We start from the raw sequence: 21572 nt of genomic DNA, 5'->3' as shown, positions 1-21572 counted from the left end.
CATTAAGTACAAAGACGGCAGTAACGTAAAGTAGGAAAAACACTGCATATTCATAGCATGCTTCGCTTCCATGTCATGGGAAAAATGGCATGCTATGCTCTGTGCCAGCTGAAGTTGGCACAGAGGGGGCAGCCAGGCTGCCATTTCTGCCAGCGGGTCCTAAACCCTTCACAACCACGCTGCTGCTGCGGGTGGCGGCTGTAACCGGGCCACGAGCTGTGTGAGCGCCGTTATCCCCCTTCCCCCCGCATTCCCCCAACCCCCCGAGGGCAACATGGCGGCACCCCCACCCTTAACCCGCTGGGCATGAAGCGCCCGCCGGCCACGCTCTTGGGGGCGGGGCTCCCATTGGCCTCGCCCCCATCTGCCCGGGCGGCGGAGCCCCGTCCCCCCCGCGGCGCATGCGTCGTGCGGCCGCCGCCGTGAGGCGGGGAGCCGGGGGGCAGCGGCAGCGCTGGGGCGGCGGCGGCTCCGCGCCTGCCTCGGGCGGTGAGTGCGGGGGGAGCGGGGCGGGAGGGGCCGGCGGGGCTCGGCGGGGCTCGGCTCCTCGTCACGGGCTGCACGGCGGTGGGGCACGGCCGGGCGGTCTGAGCAGACCTGGCCGGGAAGGGCGGGTTGGGCGGCGCGGTTCCTGCTGCTCGCGCGGTGGGAGCGCGGCCGGGAGCCGGGGAGGAGGGGAGGGGAGGGGATGGGATGGGATGGGGGAGAGCTGCCCGGGAGAGCAGGAGTGAGGCTTCTTGCTCCTCTGTTCGGCCACCTCGCTTCAACCTCTCGTAGGTAAAGGAGTGTGTCTTCCAGGGCAGCCTAGGAGAGAGCCTGGGATTCCCGAGTATCTCCATGCCCTCGCAATTAGCAAGTATCAGGAAATCCCCGGGCAAAACAGGGATTGTCTGTTTCTCATGCGAGTTCACCTAGAGATCTGCAGCCAACTCCTGCTAGAAGTTGATGCGCTAGCTCAAACAGCGAAGCATTGCATCTGGTTATAACATGTCTAGGTGCTGAGATTATAACATAGGGACTTCAGTTTCCTCTTGTTAAAGGTAGGGAGTAACACAACTGCGCTACGATTGTCATTTCCAGAAGCTCTCACAAATTAAAAGTTCTTTAGTTAACCTCAGTTCAGCCTCCTCGCACATCTAGATTGAACTACGGTTTTGTATTAGGTAATAACATGCTGTTTGTTGCATAAAAATTCCTGTTTGGCTCAGGGTGTGAATGAGATGAAGTGTTTTGGCCTGTGGTCAGTACGTAGGCAGTGTGACCTCAAGATCTGTTTTCTGAATGCTGTTCAAATCAGCGTTCACATTCTGCTTCGAATATTGAATTATAAATTCTTCTGTGTCTTTGTCTATTGTCACGTTGACATCTCAGCACTTGACAAATGCCTGCTTACTTCCTCGTCTAGGGAGAGTTTTGTTAGTTATCATCCCTGTACTTCCATATGAAGAATGGAGGGTAAAGCTGTGCGGATTGGTTCAGGAACACCCAGGATCTGTGTTTTTTCATGGTTTCGACTTCCATATCGTGGTTTACATTAAGTGCACAGGTTCAAATAAATTGAATTGCTGGTCTAAGCCTCTGCTGCTTTTACAAATCAAACACTTGGATTTTGAGAAAAGTGTCTCTCAAATAAAATGGTGTTTAAGCGTGGGCACTAACTGTGTGCGTTTTAAAGCGACTTCTGTCAAGTCACGAAGGAACTCTGAGGCAAAAGCAGGGACAGAATATGCTTCAGTACAGTGTTAGATTATTTTAGGCCATATTGTTGCGAAAAGTTTGTGTTTGCTATGTTGTTTTACAGCAGCTCCTTTCCTTTTTCCTGTTCTTCTTTTCCCATATGCTGCCCTGCATACCTCTGTGGTCTCCTTCCTTTCTAATAGCATAACTGTTCCATATTCATCTGGTGAGGTGGATCAGAGGATTAATCCTGCTGGGGAAAAAAAGTCTGACTTGCTTTTGACCCCAGATCATATCCCTTACCCAGCAGCTCCTATCAACAACTGGGCGGGCGAGGGAGCAACACAACATGCAGTTGGTACCATTCACTCCCAGTATAAGTACTGGGGAAAAAAGAAAAAAAACAAAGCCGTTTTGCCCATCCACTCCGCTTGTCCATTAATCTCGTCAATCTCATTTGTTCTGTATGTTCACATTTTCTCCAGCTCCCTATAGGCAAAAAAAATATTTTTTGTGCAATCCTGTTAAGGTCTTTTGCTTTCAGGTTCTCAGTTCGATTCTGAACTTCTCTGCTGCTTTCCATACAGTCTTACCCTTTCATGAACTCCTATCAACTGTGTTTCCAGTGTGCCGTCTTTGTCTGGCTCATGTCACTAGTGCCTATTTTGCTTCAGCCTCCAGAGACAGCCTGCTTTTCCCCCCCGTCTCTCCCCACATCCCTTGCTTCCTCTCCCCTTCGACATTATAAACAAAAGTACTTGCAGTGCACAGTAGAAAATAATACAGAACTGGTAAGGGAGTGGATTAAATGACCTCATGTCTAATGTCTGTTCCGCTGCCAGCTATTTTTGTTTGAGTTCAGATGTCAGTAGCTATTTGACCTCTTGAAATCTAATCTGACAATACCCAGGCTTTTCCTTGTTTACCTTTGTTCTATTTACTGAGTCCTGTTCAGTAAAATGGGATACGCATTTGTCAAGTCTGAAATAAGCTTATACCATTCTCTTTTTGCCATTAGTTTTGATGGTACTAATTATGAAGTGACTGGTGCTTTAACCAAGGTTGCTGAATATCATTATTAAAATAGCTACATTTCAAAAGCAAAGCCTATCTGCAAACAGGGTTAAAGAAATTGCATGCTAACCATCTAAAATCACACCCTGTGTTTTGGCTTACTAGTCATATATTTGTTGAAAATGATATATACATATTTTCAGGCTGGGGCTCACTTTTAAAGATATTTTATGTAATCGTTACTAACTTTGGGTAAAAGTTACTCACCTTTTCGGAAATACATTTGTAAAAACTGATGAGAAGCATTTGTACAACCCAGCTCCGTTATGTTGGAATTTAGGGCAAAGACTCCTAAAACAATACAGTGGCAAATGAAATGTTGCCTGTTCTCAAACTAAGAGTCCCTCCTTGTGTAATTTTTTTCTGAGCAGATGTCTTAGAGGCTTGAGATCACTCAAATCTTATCCATTGCACTGTGCTGTGTACCTGCTCAGTGGAGGGTTTCCTTTAAAGCATTTGAATCAACCTTCTCACCTTGCTTCTGAAACAACTGTTGAAAGTTGGCATCTCATGTTTTATGATTATCCACTCAACATACCTCTGGTTTTTCAGCATAGCGGTCAGTCTGCTCCAATAAGATTACTCCAACAGCGTTCAGATTAAGTAATACTAAAAAATGGAGGGAAGACGTGGAAAGTAATATTGGAACAGTTTATCATAGTTCGTTTTCTTGCCTGAAACTGCAGAACTTCTGTTTTTTCACAGAACCGTAGATTACGTGAGATGTTTTTTTTTTGTTTACAGCAAGACATTATCTGCTGTCGTTGTAATTTTGGATATTCCTGTTCCTGTGAGCTCCTTGTTTCCATATAGTGTAATAATGAATTCCATGAACCAATTTCAAGGATCAGTTTACACCAATTCCTCCTTGAATCCCTGCCTCTAAATTAACTGCCTAGTGTGTAATATCTGTTATATTAGCCATATTTCTAAGTTTTCACTACTCAACATTGAAGAATTATTCCTTCGGGGCTCAAAAACCATGAATTTGTTAGCTCGCTGAGTTTTTTTGCTGGGCAGTTTATAGGAACGCTGCCAGACAGTGGCATTCATCAGTTGTGAACTTCTGCACCTGCCTGTGCCTCCAGGTTTATCGGTGTGCTATTCACTGACCTTGTGTGTATTTTTCAGCTCTTATTTGTGGAGTCTTCCTCTCCAAGCTGTTTGCTAAAGCTGGGAGAGGAGAAGCACCTTCCTGGTCTTTTTTCCCTAGTCTCCATTCTCGCTGTGGAGGGAAAGAGGTCTCAACAGCAGTATCATTAGCAAACTCTTGCCTGTCTTCCTATAGATTTGTCCTGCAGCAGCTGAAATTAGCACAGTCCTTGACATTTTCTTTCAGTGGGGCTGAGCAGTCTGAGTATCAGCAGTGAAACGGACTCACTGTGCCATGTTCTGTTTGCTGCTGCTGCTTATCAGGGCTGTGGGCAGCAGCAACATAAAGGCATGGCTTAGGCTGGAGAACCGAGTGCGTGGTTTCGTAAGCAGCTTAACTGATCTAAGTGTGTGCTGCTGCCTGAAAACAAGAGTTCTTGCTTTTTCCCTCCATCCTTGCGAGGTTTTGCATTTTGGCCACCTCCCCAGTAGTACTCCCAGCAGTGTGCAGCCAGCTGGACCAGGGAGCTGATTTGCTTTAAAACGAGAAGTCAAACCGACTCATGTGCTGACACGCACACAGAAGGATTTCCACTGGGCTGACTCTGGCCGGCTGGCCACAGGGCCACCAGCCAAACCCCGTGGTGTTGGCTTGAGGGAGGGAGCAGGCTGTAGGGGGGGACTACCTGCCCAGACAGCAGCTTTAGCTGGGATTGATGTACAGGAACTCTTAGCAAAGCATCAGTATTTCAGTAACTTTCTCTGCTGACATCCTGGAAGAGCAACAGCAGGCTGCTCAGAGGGGAAGGCACAAGGAGGATCTTCAAGAGGGGCAAGGAGCTGGTGAATAGATCTGGGGGAGCAAAGTCAAAGTGTGAGGAGCGAGGTGAACGCACTTACCCTTAATGGAAAGGCCCCTTATGCCAAGCTGTAAGGACATGACCAGCTGCAAGCTTGCCACGTCTGTGTTGTCCTGGAAAAAATGGAGTGTCAAAGCGATTTCACTATGGCTGTTCTTCAGGAACTCTTGGCAAAGGTTTGATGAAATTTCTGGGCAGGTGAAATGATTTACACAGAAATCCAAAAAGTGGAGATGCAGCTGCTGGTGGGCAGAAAGCCTAGGAATGTTCTCCAATGACTCCTGCAGTGTATTTCTTATGTAAATGTACACAACAGAACTAACCAAATTAAAAAAAACATCAGTGATCTGTTTGCACGTATTAGAGGACTCCTCTCCCCTTGACATTCCCTAGGTGCTGGGGTAGGTATACAGCCTGTAGGGGTGGGCAGAGCGCCTCCCACTGCCACCTTTTAAATCTTTCAGGAACGAACGTTAGATGTGCAGATGCTGGTAGAGGACCTTTCTGTTGCGAATAAAGTTTTCAGCAATTAACCATTTTAACTCTGTGTGTTCTCAACATAACTAAGATAAATTGTATCTTCAAATACACTTAATTTTGCACATTAATTTGGCATGTCAGTGTTTAAGTGAGTTCAACATTTTTCTTGCCTTAAATCTTTTAAAACTGATTTTTGAAAGCCAAAATCTTTCAGAATTGTTTTTGTTGCATACTTCTGCGTGCTTCTTACTCAAAAGCAGAATGTGTAATGTACTGAATCACTTTATAAGGAGTAGGAGAGTATCAATAGATTTATTGTTCTAGTTCTGGGAGGTGCTCTAGTGTTTCCACAGTGCTGGAAAGTATCAGAAATTCTTTGTATGTACGCTGTGATACTGGTGGTTTTGTGACTACTGGAACTCATGTAGCTTTGTTTTCTATGGATTTATGCCATGTGGTTGATCGATGATAGGCTGTGACTTCAAGCTTTACTCTGGTGTTTATTTCGATGGTAACTTCAAGTCTTTTCCTGAGTTACGATGTTCAAAACGGTTCCATCCTCTATACTAGTTTGCTTTCTTTGGGAAAACTTCTGTGAATACAACTGTATTTTTCTACTGTTCTGTACTAGGTGGTTGAAAAGGACCAATGGGTTGGACTAGAGGACATGAGGAAACCCCACATAGACGCAAAGCCCTCTTGCTAAAGGAAAGCAGTCTTAAAAATAGGAAAACTGTGTTCGCACCCTTTAAAAAGAAATACTGTTGAAGTATTCCACTTTCGCATTTCTAGCAATTCTTACAGAATTGCAAGTGTGTAAAATGAAAAATGGTACTTGATTTCAGTCTTTCTAAACGGAATTTAATTTATTATTGCGACTTGAAGGTAACTTAAGGAGGAATGCAAAACTAGTTAACTGGTAGGTTGGCTTCAGTGGCAAAAGCAGTTTAGGAAGTTATATTTCTTTTCTGCAGCAGCCTTTGAATGCAAAGGGGTAGAGGAGAGGCGAGGGAGGTGGGTGGAAGAGTTGTGAAGCTGCAGTACAGGGCACGGAGCTGCATTAGCGCCCCCCAGTTCCACGGGGCGGGGAAGAGAGGGGTGGGCGTTATGGGAGAGAAAGTAGTGGTATTAAAATATATGTATATATGTGTGTGTTGTGTGCCTTTCTGTAACTCCCTAATGTGACAAAACTTCATAAAAATCAGTGAAGTAGTTGTGCCTCATTATCTTCTTTCTAGTAACCATATAATTGATAAGATGAAATATCTATTTATAGCTTTCATATAACTCTTCTGGCACTTCTGTGCAATTTGATTTTTGGTTGACTGGAAAATCCCATTAAAACATGCTCTGAAATGCCGTCATATGTGCCTTGCTGCAGGGGAAAACAGGCAGGGTGGAAACTTGTATTCAAACATGCTGATGGTGCATAGATATTTGGAAGAGAAGGCTTTGTTTGCACATTTCTCTGGGAAGTGCTGCACTAAGCTAGAGAAATTACTTTGTATTGCTTCTGGATAATTTTTCTAAGTTAAATGAGGTGTAAGACATTGGCCTACCAAGCAAGTGCTAATGCAGTTTACTTACAGAGCAGAATATTCACCTCACCTTTTCCTCACTGCAGAAAAGCAAAATAAACTTTACAAAGTAGCAGGCTTAGATTTATTATGAAATTATTGCCTGCACAGCAAAGATGCGTGAATTTATCTAGGCGTTTTTTGGCTACGAAAATGCACATTCTGATCTCCCTCTCCCTCCCTCCCTTCCTATCTTCCCCCCTTTTACTTCAAAATATCAGGAATTTAGAGGGAAGTAAAGTAGCTATTGCTTCTTTCCCTTCACCCCATTATAACAATTTCAAGAAAAGGTTCAGGGAGTCGAGGATAATCTTTTTCAAATGTACAGAATCTCAGGTCTTTTTTTCTCTTCATCTGCAAAAAGAAGGCTTGAATATTGGATACAGACTGATACAGTTGGAGGCTGAATTTTGTACGGCCAGCCTGTGTTACTGGAAAATCCGTGAAGATATTATTTGTGACATTTGCGTCATGGTTTTGCGTTTTAAGATGTGTTGGAGAAGAAATATAAGATTTTCCAGGTAGGAAAAAAAAAAAGTACATATTTATTTAGCCATGGTCTTTTGACCTTTTCTGAATGGGCAAGCACCATACGTGCGATGAAATTATAGCCTTGTGAAGAGACTCTGACCAGGTACTGTCGCTTGACCCTTCTCTGATTTTTGTATCCCAAATAAAACGCGGCTTTCCTTCACATCCCAAGGATGGGCAGTGCCAGACAAATATCAAGTGACGCCTCGCCAGATCTTTGCTCTTTACAACAACTCTGATGTATCCTGCAGCGCTAGCAGCTTTGTTACTGGCCATGAAAAATATGTTTAAATGTCACTTGCAGGGGGGAAGGAGAAGAAAGTGTTTTGCCTTTCCTGGAGAGGCATAATCTGAAGTAAATGTAGTAATTTTTTCCTCTCTCCTCCCTGACCTATAAATGCTTTGAAAAGGCTTTATAAAACCAGCAGGGTTATAATCTACTTTTTGCTTATCCTGAATGTGTCGATTTGGCAGGGGGAGGTGGGACCCAGAGTCTGGGGAGATTGTAGATAGTGAAGGGCAGGAACCATTGAAGAGACCACTTGCCACTTATCAGCTCGATTTTTATGTGCAGGTATTTACCTCCCTGGCCCTAACCCACCCATAAACTGTTTTGGAGAGGAACTGAGCAGAGTTACTCATTCCTTGCTGGGCACCAGACCACTTCCCTTCTTTTATAGCCAGATCGTTACCAGTAGAAGTATATATGGTACCTCCGAAGATGTAATAATACATGCTTTCTTCGAAAAAAACTTGAAGATCTGAAGGCTAGATGGCTCCTGAACTTTTTTAGTTGAAACACTTGGAAACTGTCTGATCGTAAATACATAAGATACTAAACTGGGCATTAATAACTTGGAGCTTGCTGGAAGCTAAACGGTTAGCTGTTTTAGCATACGCTTCTAAGAACTGGATCAACCCAAATGTCAGCCTGGCGTTGTGTGTTGTGCCAGGAGCTGGGGTGAGATGCCATGGGAGGTGTCTTACGGCAGAGCATGGGCAGAGTGATCCATCCCTTGGTGTTTTGCTGGACTATCAGCTGATGAGGATCTTCCTGGGGTAGAGGATACAGTTGGAGGTTGTGTGTTGCAGGAGTTGCCAAATCTACATCCATTTGTTCATTTTTACTTTACTTTTTTTTAAAAAACATTTCAATGTTTGTCCTCAACGCTGTCTTGCAGCAGCAAGTTCCCTAACTTTAGCGCTATGTGAAAATTAAGGTCGTTGTACTTATTTACATCCACATCAGCTCAGGTCAGTGGGTGCCCTCTTGCTTCTCCTATCGTGAGAAATAATGGAGAGCTGTAATGTAATTACCTGCTAGGTCACAAGTGTATAGCCAAAAGACCAATTTACCCTGACAGACTGTCTATGGTCTGATTAGATCACCCGAAATGTCTGCCCGCTTTAAAGTGAGTGGTTTGTCATACAGTGGTTATTCAAACACAAAGGTTTTTTTTTCCTTTTTTCCCCCTTTTTTTTTAAAGCAGCATGTCATTTTTAATCTGCATACATCCCAGTTTATAACTGGAGTTGGAAGCTTTTGACTCATATCCCTCAGTTTGTCATCTGTAAAGCAGCAGTAGATGGTTTGAACTGCAAAGTGGAAGTTGGCTTGTTTGTAATTTACAAAACATGCAAACGTTTCATTTGCATGGAATCAGGAGCACAGAACGGGAGGAAAGTAAAACAAGTGCACGTTCAAAGCTGCTTCTAGTTTAGGAAGGTTATGGGTGAAAACACTCTATAAATGAAGCAGTCTGCAGCAATTCTGATATAGGTCGTGTGGCTCTTTTCATGAAAAGAGCTAGCAGCTGCCACTTTAATAGTGTGGAATAAGAATTTATCAATGCATTATTTAGAACTTCAGCTGCCTGTAAATGAAAGGCAGAAGGATCATAATGGAGTTTCCCTGGCTTATTATAAATTGACTTTGTGTGCTTCTTTATTATTCTAGAAGCTGGTAACAGAGATTGGAGAGAAAGTTACTGAAAGTGCGTATAATAATGGTGCTCATAAACCAGATTTTAACTTTGTAGTCTCTAATAGTAGGTTTCCACTACACGTGGGGGATGCTTTTTGTCTGTCCTGTTTTTTTGAGGTTGTGGGAGGTGGCTAGGTTATCTCCCTGCTTACCAGGTTAGCTGATTAGCTGTGTCTTTTTTTTCTTCCCCTCTGGTCTTTCTGAGCAAACACTGGCATTTCAGATTTTTAATTCTTAGATTGGGCCCTGTGGTGTCCTGTGTATTAGCAATGCTGTTGGTTTTTTTTTCTTGTGATTAGTTTTAAGTGTGTTCAACACATCGCTTCAGCTGAATTTGAATAGAGTTTAGTGGGTTAACAAGGTTGAATTCTTAGAGCCAGAGCATTGCTCAATTTCCACAGGGAGCACACAGCTTTTGAAGATAAGATAAGCACATAGATAGCTTAAGAAATCTGGTGTACTTTTTTTTGTTTCCTTGTTTTTTTTGTTTTCTTGAGTTTTTATTGTTTTGCCTTTTTTTGTTGTCGTTTTGCTTGTTGGTGTTGTTTTGTTTTGTTTTGTTTTTTTTCCCCTCCATCTGTAGATAAGCCTGACATTTTTGGGTGATGTCCTAAAAATGTGGGGTTCTGTCTGGGAGGTGTTACTCCTAACTAGCACCCTAGCGATTACTTTCTTGCTTGAGGGAGATTCTTGTGTTACCTCTGTTTTTGGCTACTTGTCTGTCAAAGTGATTCTGTAGCAGCACCACAGGAAGTTTTGCCAGACATTCACTGCTGTCCCCTGACGACCTTTAATTCTTTGCTGATGAATGGTTTACCCAGAGCTTCCTTCCTCAAAGCTTCTGAACTTCTTTGAGTGTAGTCATACGCTACATACACACTGGACATATCTGCAGCAGCGTTTTGGTTCAGATTAGGAGTGTGCTATGGAAGCAAAACTCCCAATTGTCACCACTTTCCGTGCTTTGGTTTCTCATTGCAGAATCATTTCAAAGCAATCAAACTGAATTACTTTTGGATGAAGATAAACTGAAAGATGTGCTCTGAGAGCATACCTAATGCAGTCCGACAACCGCACAATATTCAGCCCAAGGAATCAAGTAGGAGCTACTGCAAAGGAAAATCTTTACCATGCATGTTGTGTTAATGTTGGGTCCTCATCACCAACTGTTTTGTTTTTCAGACTTACCCCTATTGCGCTGCATTCCTCACTAACGTGAGTATAGGCATCGATAGAGATAAATACAGGGCACGTAAAGGTTATTATCCATGTTGCAGATAAGAGTCCATCTATTCAAGTCTTAAATTAGAATAGATAGTATCAAAGTAGCTGACAGCTTGAGTTTGATTTGGAAGCCATTACTTAAACAGCAATTAGGTCATGCAGCACCAGAACTATGATGAAGCTGTTTTCCTGTCTGTCACCTTTTGCACTTTTCTACTTCAACAGTCTGAGTTCTCTTCCATTCTCTAACGTGTATTTTTGTGACCCAGCTGTTAACCAAAGCACAGTATTCTCAGACACCTCCCTTGTGCCGGTGTGCTATTTCCCTATTTTCATCTCTCCAACTTTTTGGCCTTGGCAGCTTGCAAAGGTCTGTTCAGGCTGGGACTGTATGCTTACCGCCTGCCTACCTCGTGCTGGTGAAAATGGGTAATGATTTACAGTCATCAAAGGCACCATGCCTCTTGAAAGGCTTCCACAAGTGGGAAACCCCAACTTATACTTCACTGAGAACATTAATGGCTTTTCTCTGTTCTTCTTGGTCATCAGTATTCGAGGAAAACTTGCGGGAGCACAGACGTAGAAATCTGCGTCAGATTTGGTTAAAAGGTACTGGGGAAGCAGAAGTTAGAATGGTTAGGTAACACAATATCACTAGTTTTGATTCCATACAAAATCAGGATAAAAATACATCATACTGTGAAGGCTATGTTTAATCATGCACCATTCCCAATTTAAAAAAAAAAAAAAGAGAAATCAATTATTGCAATATCAACATTTAAGTGGGTTATCAAATTAAATACTCCAAATTTGTGTTCCCAAAGCAGGGTGATAATGTCTAACCTAAAGCAACATTTTTCAATGGCAGCTTCCAGAAAATTAAAGTGTCTGGGATGCTGCTATGTAGGCTGATGAGAAAGGCATGGACTCTTGAGCATTTGTACAGTTTTGGTTTCAGTGCTGCTGGTTTTGTAAGTATTCAGTTATTTTTCCCAAGGACTGCCCAGATGGTCCCCATGCACTTCAAAACAATGAAACTAACCAAAGCTCTGCCTCGCCAAAGGGAGAGTGGTGTTACTTCTCTGCACAGATGTCGTGCTCGCCAAAATGTGTGTACTGGGAGATTGTTCTTGTCTGGTTTTGAAGGGCAGGGGAAGGAATAGATGTCTTAACTTACAGTAATTCCCTCTTTGAACTGGGGGAGCCTGGGAGTAACCAGAGTACAGGCAGCCAGAACACTATCACAGCTTTAAAGTGACAAAAACACACTGAATAAAGAATGGGTAATGAAGCTGAGGCAGAAACTTGGACTTCAGCCTCAGCCATCTGAAGCGTTGCCCAGCTGCAGTCATGAGCAACCTGCTCTCTGTCAAATGCTGCTCTGCGTGAAGAGTTGTACTTATCACACTAGTTCTGTGAGCGATGATTTATTCTATTGATTTTAAGGCATAATGGCAGTCTGCTAACTACAAGCGTCTCTTAGTGATTTAGTCTGTGGTTTCGATCCCTATGTAATGAAAATTAATGTGTTATAACGCTGTGATTGGATAGCATCTATAAAGCTGAAGGGCTTTTTTTCCAGTTCCATTTCACTCTTACCCTTGTTCTTTGTAGTCTCGGGTGGGGTGAATCTTGTACATATGACGGTAGTTTCCGATGGGTTTCATCCCTCTTTATTCCCAGCCTGATTCCATGGCAAACCCTGCTGTTCCAGACAAATCAAATTTACTAAGTAGAGGCTTCTCCCATATCCTTAAACTGTGGACTTCCTGCTTGGAGGAAAAGCAATATATTTCTACAGTGTTTGAATACATATAAATCCTTGTGTGCACTTTTCCTGAAAAAAAAAAGTCTTCTAAAAAGACCGTAATGAGTAAAATTGTAGTCTTCTGTAATGCTTTTTTCCAAGGATGTAAAAGCCAAACATGGTGGAACTAGGATTTTTAGGTAAGCACATCCCACATTTTGAATACATGGCAGTTCGAAAGTTATTGTCTGTCTTCCTGTGTAATTATTTACTGTTTTCGTTTTTTCTTCTAAACAGACCTCCCACAGGAGTATTTTACTTGTTTCACTGCACACAATTTAGGGCTGGGGACTAGAAAAGAGTTGTTTATTTTTGGACTGAACATCTGATGTTTTACTTAGCAGTGTCCCTTGAATGTATTTGCTTTTATAAAATGCTCCAGAAGAACCTAAATATTTATAGTATGAAAAATTTTATAGCTGTGTGGCATCTGGTTGTAAACTGCGTCCCAGTAGTCTCATTAATTGTACAGGTTACAAAACTAAGCTTAACAACTGTATCCCCTGTTACGGCTGTATTGCAGAATGGAGAGAGAAAAAAAAAAAAACAAACCACACTTCCCCATCCCTACCTGGGTACTGGAGTGCACGTTCGTCCCCTGTTGGGAGAAGAGCCTGCTGGCCTTAAGTGTTCGAAGTCCCTGTTAACGCAGCAAGTGAGAAATGGAGTGAGGCAAGATATTGCCGCTGCTTCACGTTATCCCTTAAGGATCCTTTCCTTCAGGACGTGCTTCGTTCTTGATGTTGTTTTTCTCTAGAATACGTAACAGACAGTGAGCAAGAATAGCAAAGGCAAATTGGACTTGTGTCCTCTGTCAGGTCCTCTGCCCTCTAATGGTATGTGGTGCACGTAGGTTTCAATCTAGCTTGTGGGCAGGAAATGTAGCCAGGAGAAGAGTACCTGCTGGCAGAATATGGTTATTTTAATAAATGCAAAAAAATCTTGCAGAAATATTATCTTGGGCCAACAACGTTTGTTGTTGAAATTAGTTATCCCAATTTACGGGATATGCTGCATTGCTAGAATATGACTACCAGCTTGGGAAATGTTTGTAAAAATATTCTGTGATTCGTGCTTATACATAGTGTGTTCAAAGTGTGAACACTTCAGGATTGAGGAAAAAATACTTAGGTTAGATATGGAAAAAAATGTGCAGCTTGGTTTGTTGCTTCAATGTTAGCTTCATAAACTGTCATGCAAAACGCTTCTCGGTGAGATGCTACAGCCCTTTGGTGATGAGCACAGTAGTGCTGGTAAATAGCACAGGCTTCGATACATCTCCTTTGCTGTCTCATATGGACTGTATAACTCGTTTTATTTCCCATTGAGTCTTTATATTTTCTATTAGAAGTGGGTGGTTCATCGTTTTAGGGTTGTGGGTTTTTTTCGTATTTTTTACCGTCGTACCGATGGTCAAGTGTGTGCTCAGAAAAGATCCCCTGTTGAACAGTCGCTGGTCAGATACGTCAGCTTACTGCTGAGCTCAGAATTTGATGCTTAGCTGTAGCACTATCCATGCTGTCTACTGTATGACTGGCTCTTGGGTGAGGAGTGTTTCCTGATACAACAAGCAGTAGTGTCACTAGTAAGATATTATCTGTGGCTACTTTGTTCTTGCATTGGTGTGTATGTGTGTGTGTATATATAGAAATATATAAGAAAAACATTGCTCTGACACCACAGGACCATCCTAGCCTTCAGTGAGGTTCTTGAAGACTAAAAAGCAGGAAACTAAATTTAAAAAGTTGTGTGGAGGAGGAAATGAGTCAATAGCAGGTCAAGATGTTCCTGTAGTGTTGCCAACCTTCTTCAGTTTTATTAGCTGGTTTATGAAGGGAAAAAAAAAAAGATTCATGTACTCGTCTGCATTCAAACCCTTTTTCCAAACAATCTTTGAACTATTTAGTCAATTTGAACCAAAACTGTCGGGGGTAGAGGACTGAAATATTATTAATCTCTTTCCCTTTGGGGGAAGAGATGATTAAGTAGAGGGCAAAGACCCAAGAAGTTCTTCTGTAGTGGGAAGGTCTCTTGGGTGAGCTGAAGTTTTCTGTCCTGCCCATACAGCAGCAGGGCAGTCAGTGCCTGGGTCCCGAATCAGCCTCTTGCCCAGCAGGTAGTGGGATGCAGGAAACTGCCCGTGAGCTGTGGGAGTTTAGGGAGAGCAGGAGGCTGGGAAATGAAGAAGCTTGGGCAGATACAGAGAGGGGTGAGGGAAGGCAGGGGAGCATAAAAAAAGAATGATGCACATTTGGAGGAAAATTGGTATAATTGGTTGGAGGGATCTCTAAATACTTGTCATTGCCGTAAAAATCTAATGTAGACTGCTGAAGGGGAGTTTCTGCACCACAGTGACTGGAAAGATGGATTTGATGTCTCCTGGAGAAGGGTGCACTGATTCCTTCTGTAATGAAGGAAGGGTGAGAAGATCTGTAACTTCTGTGTTTTGCTGCCAACTGAGCGAATCTTTATTTTGTCACTAGTTCATAATATACTTGCATCAACTTACAATGAAGAAGACAGTTTTCTTTTTGATTTTTCCTCTACTTGTTTCCCACAGTTTTACAATCTGTGTGTCAATATTCTGATTTTCATTCCCAAATATTATGATGTACTAAGCTCCTTATGCCGGTTGCAAAGGCAGCACTGCACACCTAGACAGTATCAGACTCAGCTCCCGGTGGAAAACTTCCCTTAGCAGGGAAGAGGGATGTCACGGCCCACGTTTCCAGCAAACCTCCCTGTAGGCAGAGCCATCTAGTGTGACTCAGTGAGTGTGGATGGGGCTGTATGTTTTTGCATTTTCTTAATTGCTAATGTTGAAATCCATATCCAAGTTATTTGTTATAAGGCTGAAATATTAAAGGCTAACCAAAATTTAATAAAATAAAAAGTTCCTGTTAGAGGGAAGAAGCTTGGCAAGATTCATTTCATGTACTGTGTTACAGCAGATGAGCTGAGGGTGGGAGGGGGTCTTGCTCCTCTGTTGCTCTTAATGCTATTTGAGGAGCTGTTGCAAGGAAGCTGCCTGAAACTGGAGGATAATAAATGGGGAGAGAAACTCACGTTGTATCGGACGAAACAAATAGTTACCAGTAAACAGATTTTTTGTGACCTGTTTATTACTAAAAGTTTGGCAATATTTTCAACACAAATATTTGGGTTGTAAAGATGGGACTAACCAGAAAGCTGTGCTAATTTCAGTTTTATTGAACAAGCGTCAAAGATGTTTTTGTCTTTGCTTAGAGTAGTCTGCTGAGAAAAAATAAGGCTACTGGAGGAGACTGCATATGTCCTGAAAAAAATTGTAAGCCCTCTGCTTCTGTTACCCTACCATACTTAGGAATGATATAATAAACATGGTGGTGAGATTTCACTGCTTTAATCTTCACTATTTATTTGCATTTATTTACCTTCGCAGAGACTTGATGAACTTGCTTTAAAATTGCTTTACTCCCGTGTCCCACATTTCCTCTAGTCCCAGTCCTACAATTCTGTTAGTAGACCGGGATGTTTCTATAGAGCTCCATTCACTTCAGCAGCATTTCTCACAAGTATTGCAGCCTGCTCTTGCTAGACAAATTCGTGTTGGAAGGGCTGTGCTGGAAGCCTTAACTTTCCCTTTTTGTTACAGCAGCTACAGCCAACACTTGTACACTATTAACACTTTTTTTATGGAGATGTTTGCCTGTGAGGTTTTGGTTTTAAGGAGATTGTGGGCAGGGGTACGGAATGATATGTTGATGTGTAACTTGGCCTCTGAAGTAGAACTAATGCTAATCTTTAGGAGTTGGTAATTTATTAGTAAAAAATCTTTAACCTCATGTGGTGTTCTACCAACTTGGTTAGACAGCTGCACCTCTCTAGCCCTTTGCTGAAAGCTTTTATTTTCTTAACTTTTCTCATACTAATGAAGACTCCAAGAAACTGAAAACAGTCTCTCAGCCGGCTGTTGCGGCCTTCAGGTGTGGCTCTTGTTGGCTCTCTGCCTGGTGGGTACAATGAGCTTCAGGCTTTTTCTTGCCTGAGTGCATCTTTTGTCTGTTCTCCTTCCAAGATGAGCTATAATGTACGTGTAAGTTCTTGTAGGCCGGGCTGGGATCCTTACATGTATGGCAAGTTCCTTTGCCAAATTGCAGGTCTTGTTCTACCCTCAAACTTAATGCAGGCATCCCGTTTTAATCACTAGCCTCTGAATTTGCATGTGTTCATTCGGATTTCAAAAATCTGATCCATAGAGTAGAGGTAATGAGTTGACATGATGTTCTCTGCAGAGTGAATTTGAGTCTTAGATAAGATAAAAGTAGTTTAACCTTTCAAGTTGATTTGGGTGAAACAGAGGTTGCAGATTAGTATAAAATGATACACGCCTTGTATTTCATACCAGTATCTTTGCATATTCTAAATATGAAATGCTTTGAAAAAGGTTGAAGCATTCACCCTTTCTCAAGAGTCATCGTTTGTTGGATAGTACTCTTATAGTACCAAGGCTAATATGTATGCAGGAGTGATACAACTCAAAAGGGGATAAATCTTTACCACAGGGTTTCCAACACTATTATACATTTCTCTAGATTCCCATATATTATTATAAACTTTCCTCTGTTCATCATGATTCACAAACTCAACAGGATGTTTCCTCTTTCGTTTTCAGATTTGATATTTGCAAGTTCTGTGCCTTGACAGTAATCGTCATGGATAGTGGTAAGTTTAACTTTGATACGAATGTGTATTCTTTACTTTTCCCTGTGAAGCTTTGAAGCTTTCCCCATGAAGCACTCCCCCCAAATTGTCCTCCACTCAAAATCCAAATCAATTTGCACAAAAATTGTTCTCTGCTATCGAACTGATTTTGGTATTACATATGACAGAGCTCTTTGTCCATACTACACTGAATTGGAATTGGACTACTGTTCTGACATATATATTATATGTGGACCGTAATAATGAGCATCACAAACTCATTCATGGACCTTTGAAACCTGGCTGCAGAGCAGAGACTGCAGAGCTGATTTTCCAGCCTTGCGTCCTAAGCTTGTTTCAATAACTCTAGGTTCTCACAGCAGAAGTCAGTCTTTAAGCATTATAAGTAGAAGATCAAAATGTTTTTCTTTGCTCTCCCCTGTGCAAACCAAATAGTTTTATTAAGATCACCTACAGAAAGACTCACATTTATCAGTAGCTGCAGCTTTTTATTTAAAGTGAAGTGCTTACTTCTAGTATTTGCTAGAGGTTTTAATCTGTTTGGGTGTTGGTAAAGAGTCAGAAAAGGGGAGTGTCAACAGCAGCCTCAATAGAGCTGGCTTTGGTGTCCACAATGCCCTTGGCTTTGCTTCTGCAGCATTTCTGTGTATCAGGATACTTTTCCCACACTGCAGCTCCCTATTTCTCTGTCGCTACAGACCTGAAGCCAATTTTCTTTGTGATAGCTTCAGCTGGCAGGCCGAGACGTGTTTACCCTCACTCATGCCCTTGCCTGACTCTTCTTGATTCTGGTTGACCTTCATCTTGCTAGAGTATCTATTCACTGTGTGAATAGAAAACCACAGGTTTTCCTGAGAATGTATAATAAAGTGATCAGACTATATTACTCTTTCCAAAAATAATGTCAGATGAAGACTTTGAAAAGGTTTTTTTTTGTAGCTTTCTGATACATAAGAGCTTGCTAAAAAACAAGTATTAGTTACACACAGCACTGAGTGCAAGCATGTTTGAGAAATAAATGTATTCCAATGCATTACATTTGGTAGTTGTATACCTTCATCTATATTCTATAAAAATATGGGGAGGAAGAAGGGATTTTAGATTATTTGTTTCTGTGTCTATCTTAATTAAACTCATCATTTTGATTTTTTCTTTTATCTGCATTTGTTAGTTAATCTCCTTAACAACGTGAAAAAATAAGTTAAATTGTACTTCTTTTATTCTTGCCATGCCATTCTTCCCTAATCATTTTCAGCTTTGTAGTAACAGCTGCAGTGAATTCAGCCACATTATAGCTTGGTTAGGTGGACAATCCAACCCAAAGAGTTTGGTTTTTTTTCACACCCTCCTGTGTAATTATGACAGAATGTCTCCATGATGACAGTCATAGAATACTAAGAAGTCAACGTGGTTTCTGCAATATGGTGCCACTATCTCTCTTTATAGGATTCATTAGGCAATGAGTGATTCTCATTAAATCACTGTATTTCAGTCAGTATCTCCATCAAGATTGCTTTGATCAGTGCATGTTTTTGTTTCCTTGCAGCCTTGGTATTGACTTCTCAATAAGGATTTAAAGTCATTAGGGGTGTGCAGAGCTTTAAAAATGACAGATCAAAACAAATGAACGATTTTATATTTCATTCTTTCCAGTCTTGCAGGGTCAAAAGTCATTTCTGGTTTGAACAGAGCATTATTTAGCAGATACATTCAGGGTTAACATGGTGTGGGGTTTATTGTCCTTAGTGGGCTTTTTTGTCTTTTTGAGATATGCATTTTCTATACTGTATTGTGAGAGAAGAGAGGCTTTCTGAATGTGAATTGCTAAACAAAAAAGGTGAATTTTCTTCCATATTGGCCATTCTTGAATATTGAATTGTTTTAGTGCTCTGCCGTGCTTTGTCAATGCATTTTGCAGCAGAAATGTATGCTTTGCTGGGGTTTTTTTTGGATTTTTTTGGAAAACTAAACTATTACCTAGAAACTCATGACAATATGTAGTGAATGCAATATTTCATGGTATACCAGATTTTAAACCTTTACTATGTTTGCTTCTTTGAGAAATTGCAAAGTGCATGTAGAAACAAAGATTTGTACTTTCTTTCTGAGAGCCAGAAGTTTCAAAACAGAATGTTGTCAGCTACCGCTGTTTTTCTGTTTCTTTTCCCTCTGCATCCAGTGCAAAGCTGTCACAGTTTTCTGTTTTCTATTTTCAAAGATGGATTCCATGTGTGAAATGAAATTCCCTAGGTTTTATCCTTTGAAGGAAGGGAAACTGTTGATTTAGAGTGTGTTATCTACTCTTCAGTGACTCTGCTTTTAAGAGTGTTTTGGCTGTAGCTTGTTCTACTTCAAGAATGCCCGCAAGAGGAGTTGGTGAGAAGTACTTAGAGCATGGGCACTTCATCCCCATACAGGGCGGCATGCTGGCTTCCTGATGTTGCCAAATCCTCCTTCTCATCACTCTCCGTGATTGCTGAGGCATGTGGAAGGCAAGCTGGTTCTTCAGGCCTAGAGGGGAGTCAGAAGGATTGTGCGGGAAATAAAGAAGCTATCTTTTTTTTTTTTTTTTTAAGAGACTTTTAAAAATTAATTTATGTGTTGTTTATACTATGTACTTACACAGTAAGAGGTGCCCTTGCGTTCATCTGTGGTGCTATTAGAAACCAAAATTGCAGTAGGAGCAGTCGTAGAGTTGTATGCCCTGAATCTCTGGCAGCATTATGAATAATGTAATTTGTGTGGTGCGTGCACATACCACATGTATTCAGCTGAAAGTGTAGGAATGACTGGTATATTGGAGTTTAATCTTCAAATATTTAATCTTTTTCGAAAGGAAGATGACTGTCTAATGACTTACAACAAAGTACACACATCACAGAGACTTACCAGAATTAAATTAATGTGAAGTAGGTGAGCCTAATTGTGGTAGTATCTTCATTGCTGAAAAATGCTACCACGTCTAAGTTACGAGAAAGGAAAAGTATAGTGACCTGTCTTTGTAGACTTGCTGCAAATCCTATTTTAGTGTTCAAATAAGATTATTAAGGAAAAAAGTAGCAAACTGGTTTTTAGAAAGTCATAGATAAATCATTGTTTAAACCACTTAGTTTCTGTCCTGCAGACAGTGAGAGTTTGTCTTCTTACCATGCTGGAGGTCCCAGGCTAGCTGTAAATGAACCAGTGCAGAAATGGTAGGATAGGTCAGGAAGGCAGAATGAGTGGGTTAGTATGGCCATGCGCTGAATAAAGATCCCCTATGTGAGAGGCCAAGAACGGTGTTGAGTTGGCATGACCTTTATGCTTCCTTGACCTGAAATACCTGGAAAATTTCTGCACCGTTCACTGCAGATACACCTTTTGAGTAAATCAGTCTACTGGATTTTGCTATGTGCAAAATCAGTGCAATATTCAGTTGCTATGTGTTACTGTAGAAATCATTTGGTCAGGGAATTTGACAGAAAAATTGATTTTTTTTCCCTCCAGGAAAGGATCAGAAGATTACTTACAGCTCTCTTCTTTGAACAGAAAACTAAGGAAAGCAAAGAATACCTTTGTCATAACTGGTTGCCTTTTGGGGTTATTTGATTTGATTCATCAAATAGTGGGTTTTGTGTATGATTTAAGAAAATAGAGAGACTACTACTTCTACATCCCCAAAAGAGTTGCTATTTCATGGCTGACATTTCTGGAGTGAAGGCAGCAAGTCTGCTTCAAAGTTGCTTAAGAAAACAGATGGAATTAAACTTTGATAAAGGCAGCTGTTCTGGTGTGTATGACTAGGTAATATTCAGAAATATTTGTCATCAAAAACTTCTGGCTCTTCTGGCTGTGATGCCCTCAGGCAGTTGCAGATACCTTTTTGATGTTCGCAAGCAGGTTTTGTTTGTTCTTTGTCATCTTAGTTTAAGAAATTACTTGAGCTGAGCATATGCCTGTCTGTTCTGAGCACTCTTCCTAGGCACAGGCTTCAGTCTTGTTTAAGCCTACATGAACATGATGTGGAACTGGGGTCCATCACGTTTATGAAGTAGCAATAACTACTGAAATTGTAGTCCCAAACGCTCATAATAGCGAACAAAACTAGCAAAGGCCTTTTATCGTATTAAATAAAGGGGAACACTTTGAAAAAAGATTTTCGTTTCTTAAACATGCATTTTCTTTGAACAGTTTTACCATGAGGTTTTGGGTATCTATTTCAGTAGTGACCTTTCTTGTCTTTCCTTTTATTCAGTGTTCATAGCAGAGAACAAAGCCAATTCTGTGTTAAAAAGATATCCAAGAGCCAACAAATTTTTGGAAGAATTAAAGCAAGGGGATATAGAACATGAATGCAGAGAAGAAATCTGTACCTATGAAGAAGCAAGAGAAGCTTTTGAAAATGAAGAAAAGACGGTATGTATTGATGTGCATTTGTAGATGGGTGAGGTGTTTTGATATTAATTTTGGGGTGTGCTGAGAGTTTGTATGTTTTCTAACATTACACTAGATCTGTTTTTTTTCATTTTGACATGGTTCTTTAAGCAATTAATGTCTACAGTGGAGATGGCTAGACTCCACAG

General features: G+C 41.3%; 1 protein-coding gene across 4 annotated transcripts in view; it reads left to right on the top strand.

The window, feature by feature from the left end:
* Positions 1-394: 394 nt before the first annotated feature.
* The window catches only part of PRRG1 (proline rich and Gla domain 1), a 32694-nt gene continuing 11516 nt past the window's right edge, over positions 395-21572 (top strand). The window contains exons 1-5 of one of the 4 annotated variants that reach the window (XM_035542183.2): positions 10271-10374; positions 10458-10490; positions 16961-17010; positions 20497-20779; positions 21245-21405. In XM_035542183.2, coding sequence (XP_035398076.1) covers positions 20686-20779; positions 21245-21405 — 255 coding nt within the window. In that variant the 5' untranslated portion in view covers positions 10271-10374; positions 10458-10490; positions 16961-17010; positions 20497-20685. Of the gene's footprint in view, positions 490-10256; positions 10491-16960; positions 17011-20496; positions 20780-21244; positions 21406-21572 lie in introns of those variants that run through there. The other 3 variants (XM_050716567.1, XM_050716572.1, XM_050716573.1) reach the window with 3 other exon arrangements.

Source organism: Cygnus atratus, chromosome 1, assembly GCF_013377495.2.
Source record: "Cygnus atratus isolate AKBS03 ecotype Queensland, Australia chromosome 1, CAtr_DNAZoo_HiC_assembly, whole genome shotgun sequence".
NCBI classification, from domain to species: domain Eukaryota; kingdom Metazoa; phylum Chordata; class Aves; order Anseriformes; family Anatidae; genus Cygnus; species Cygnus atratus.
Note: the sequence above shows the minus strand (reverse complement) of the source record. Positions and strands in the feature narration are given on the sequence as shown.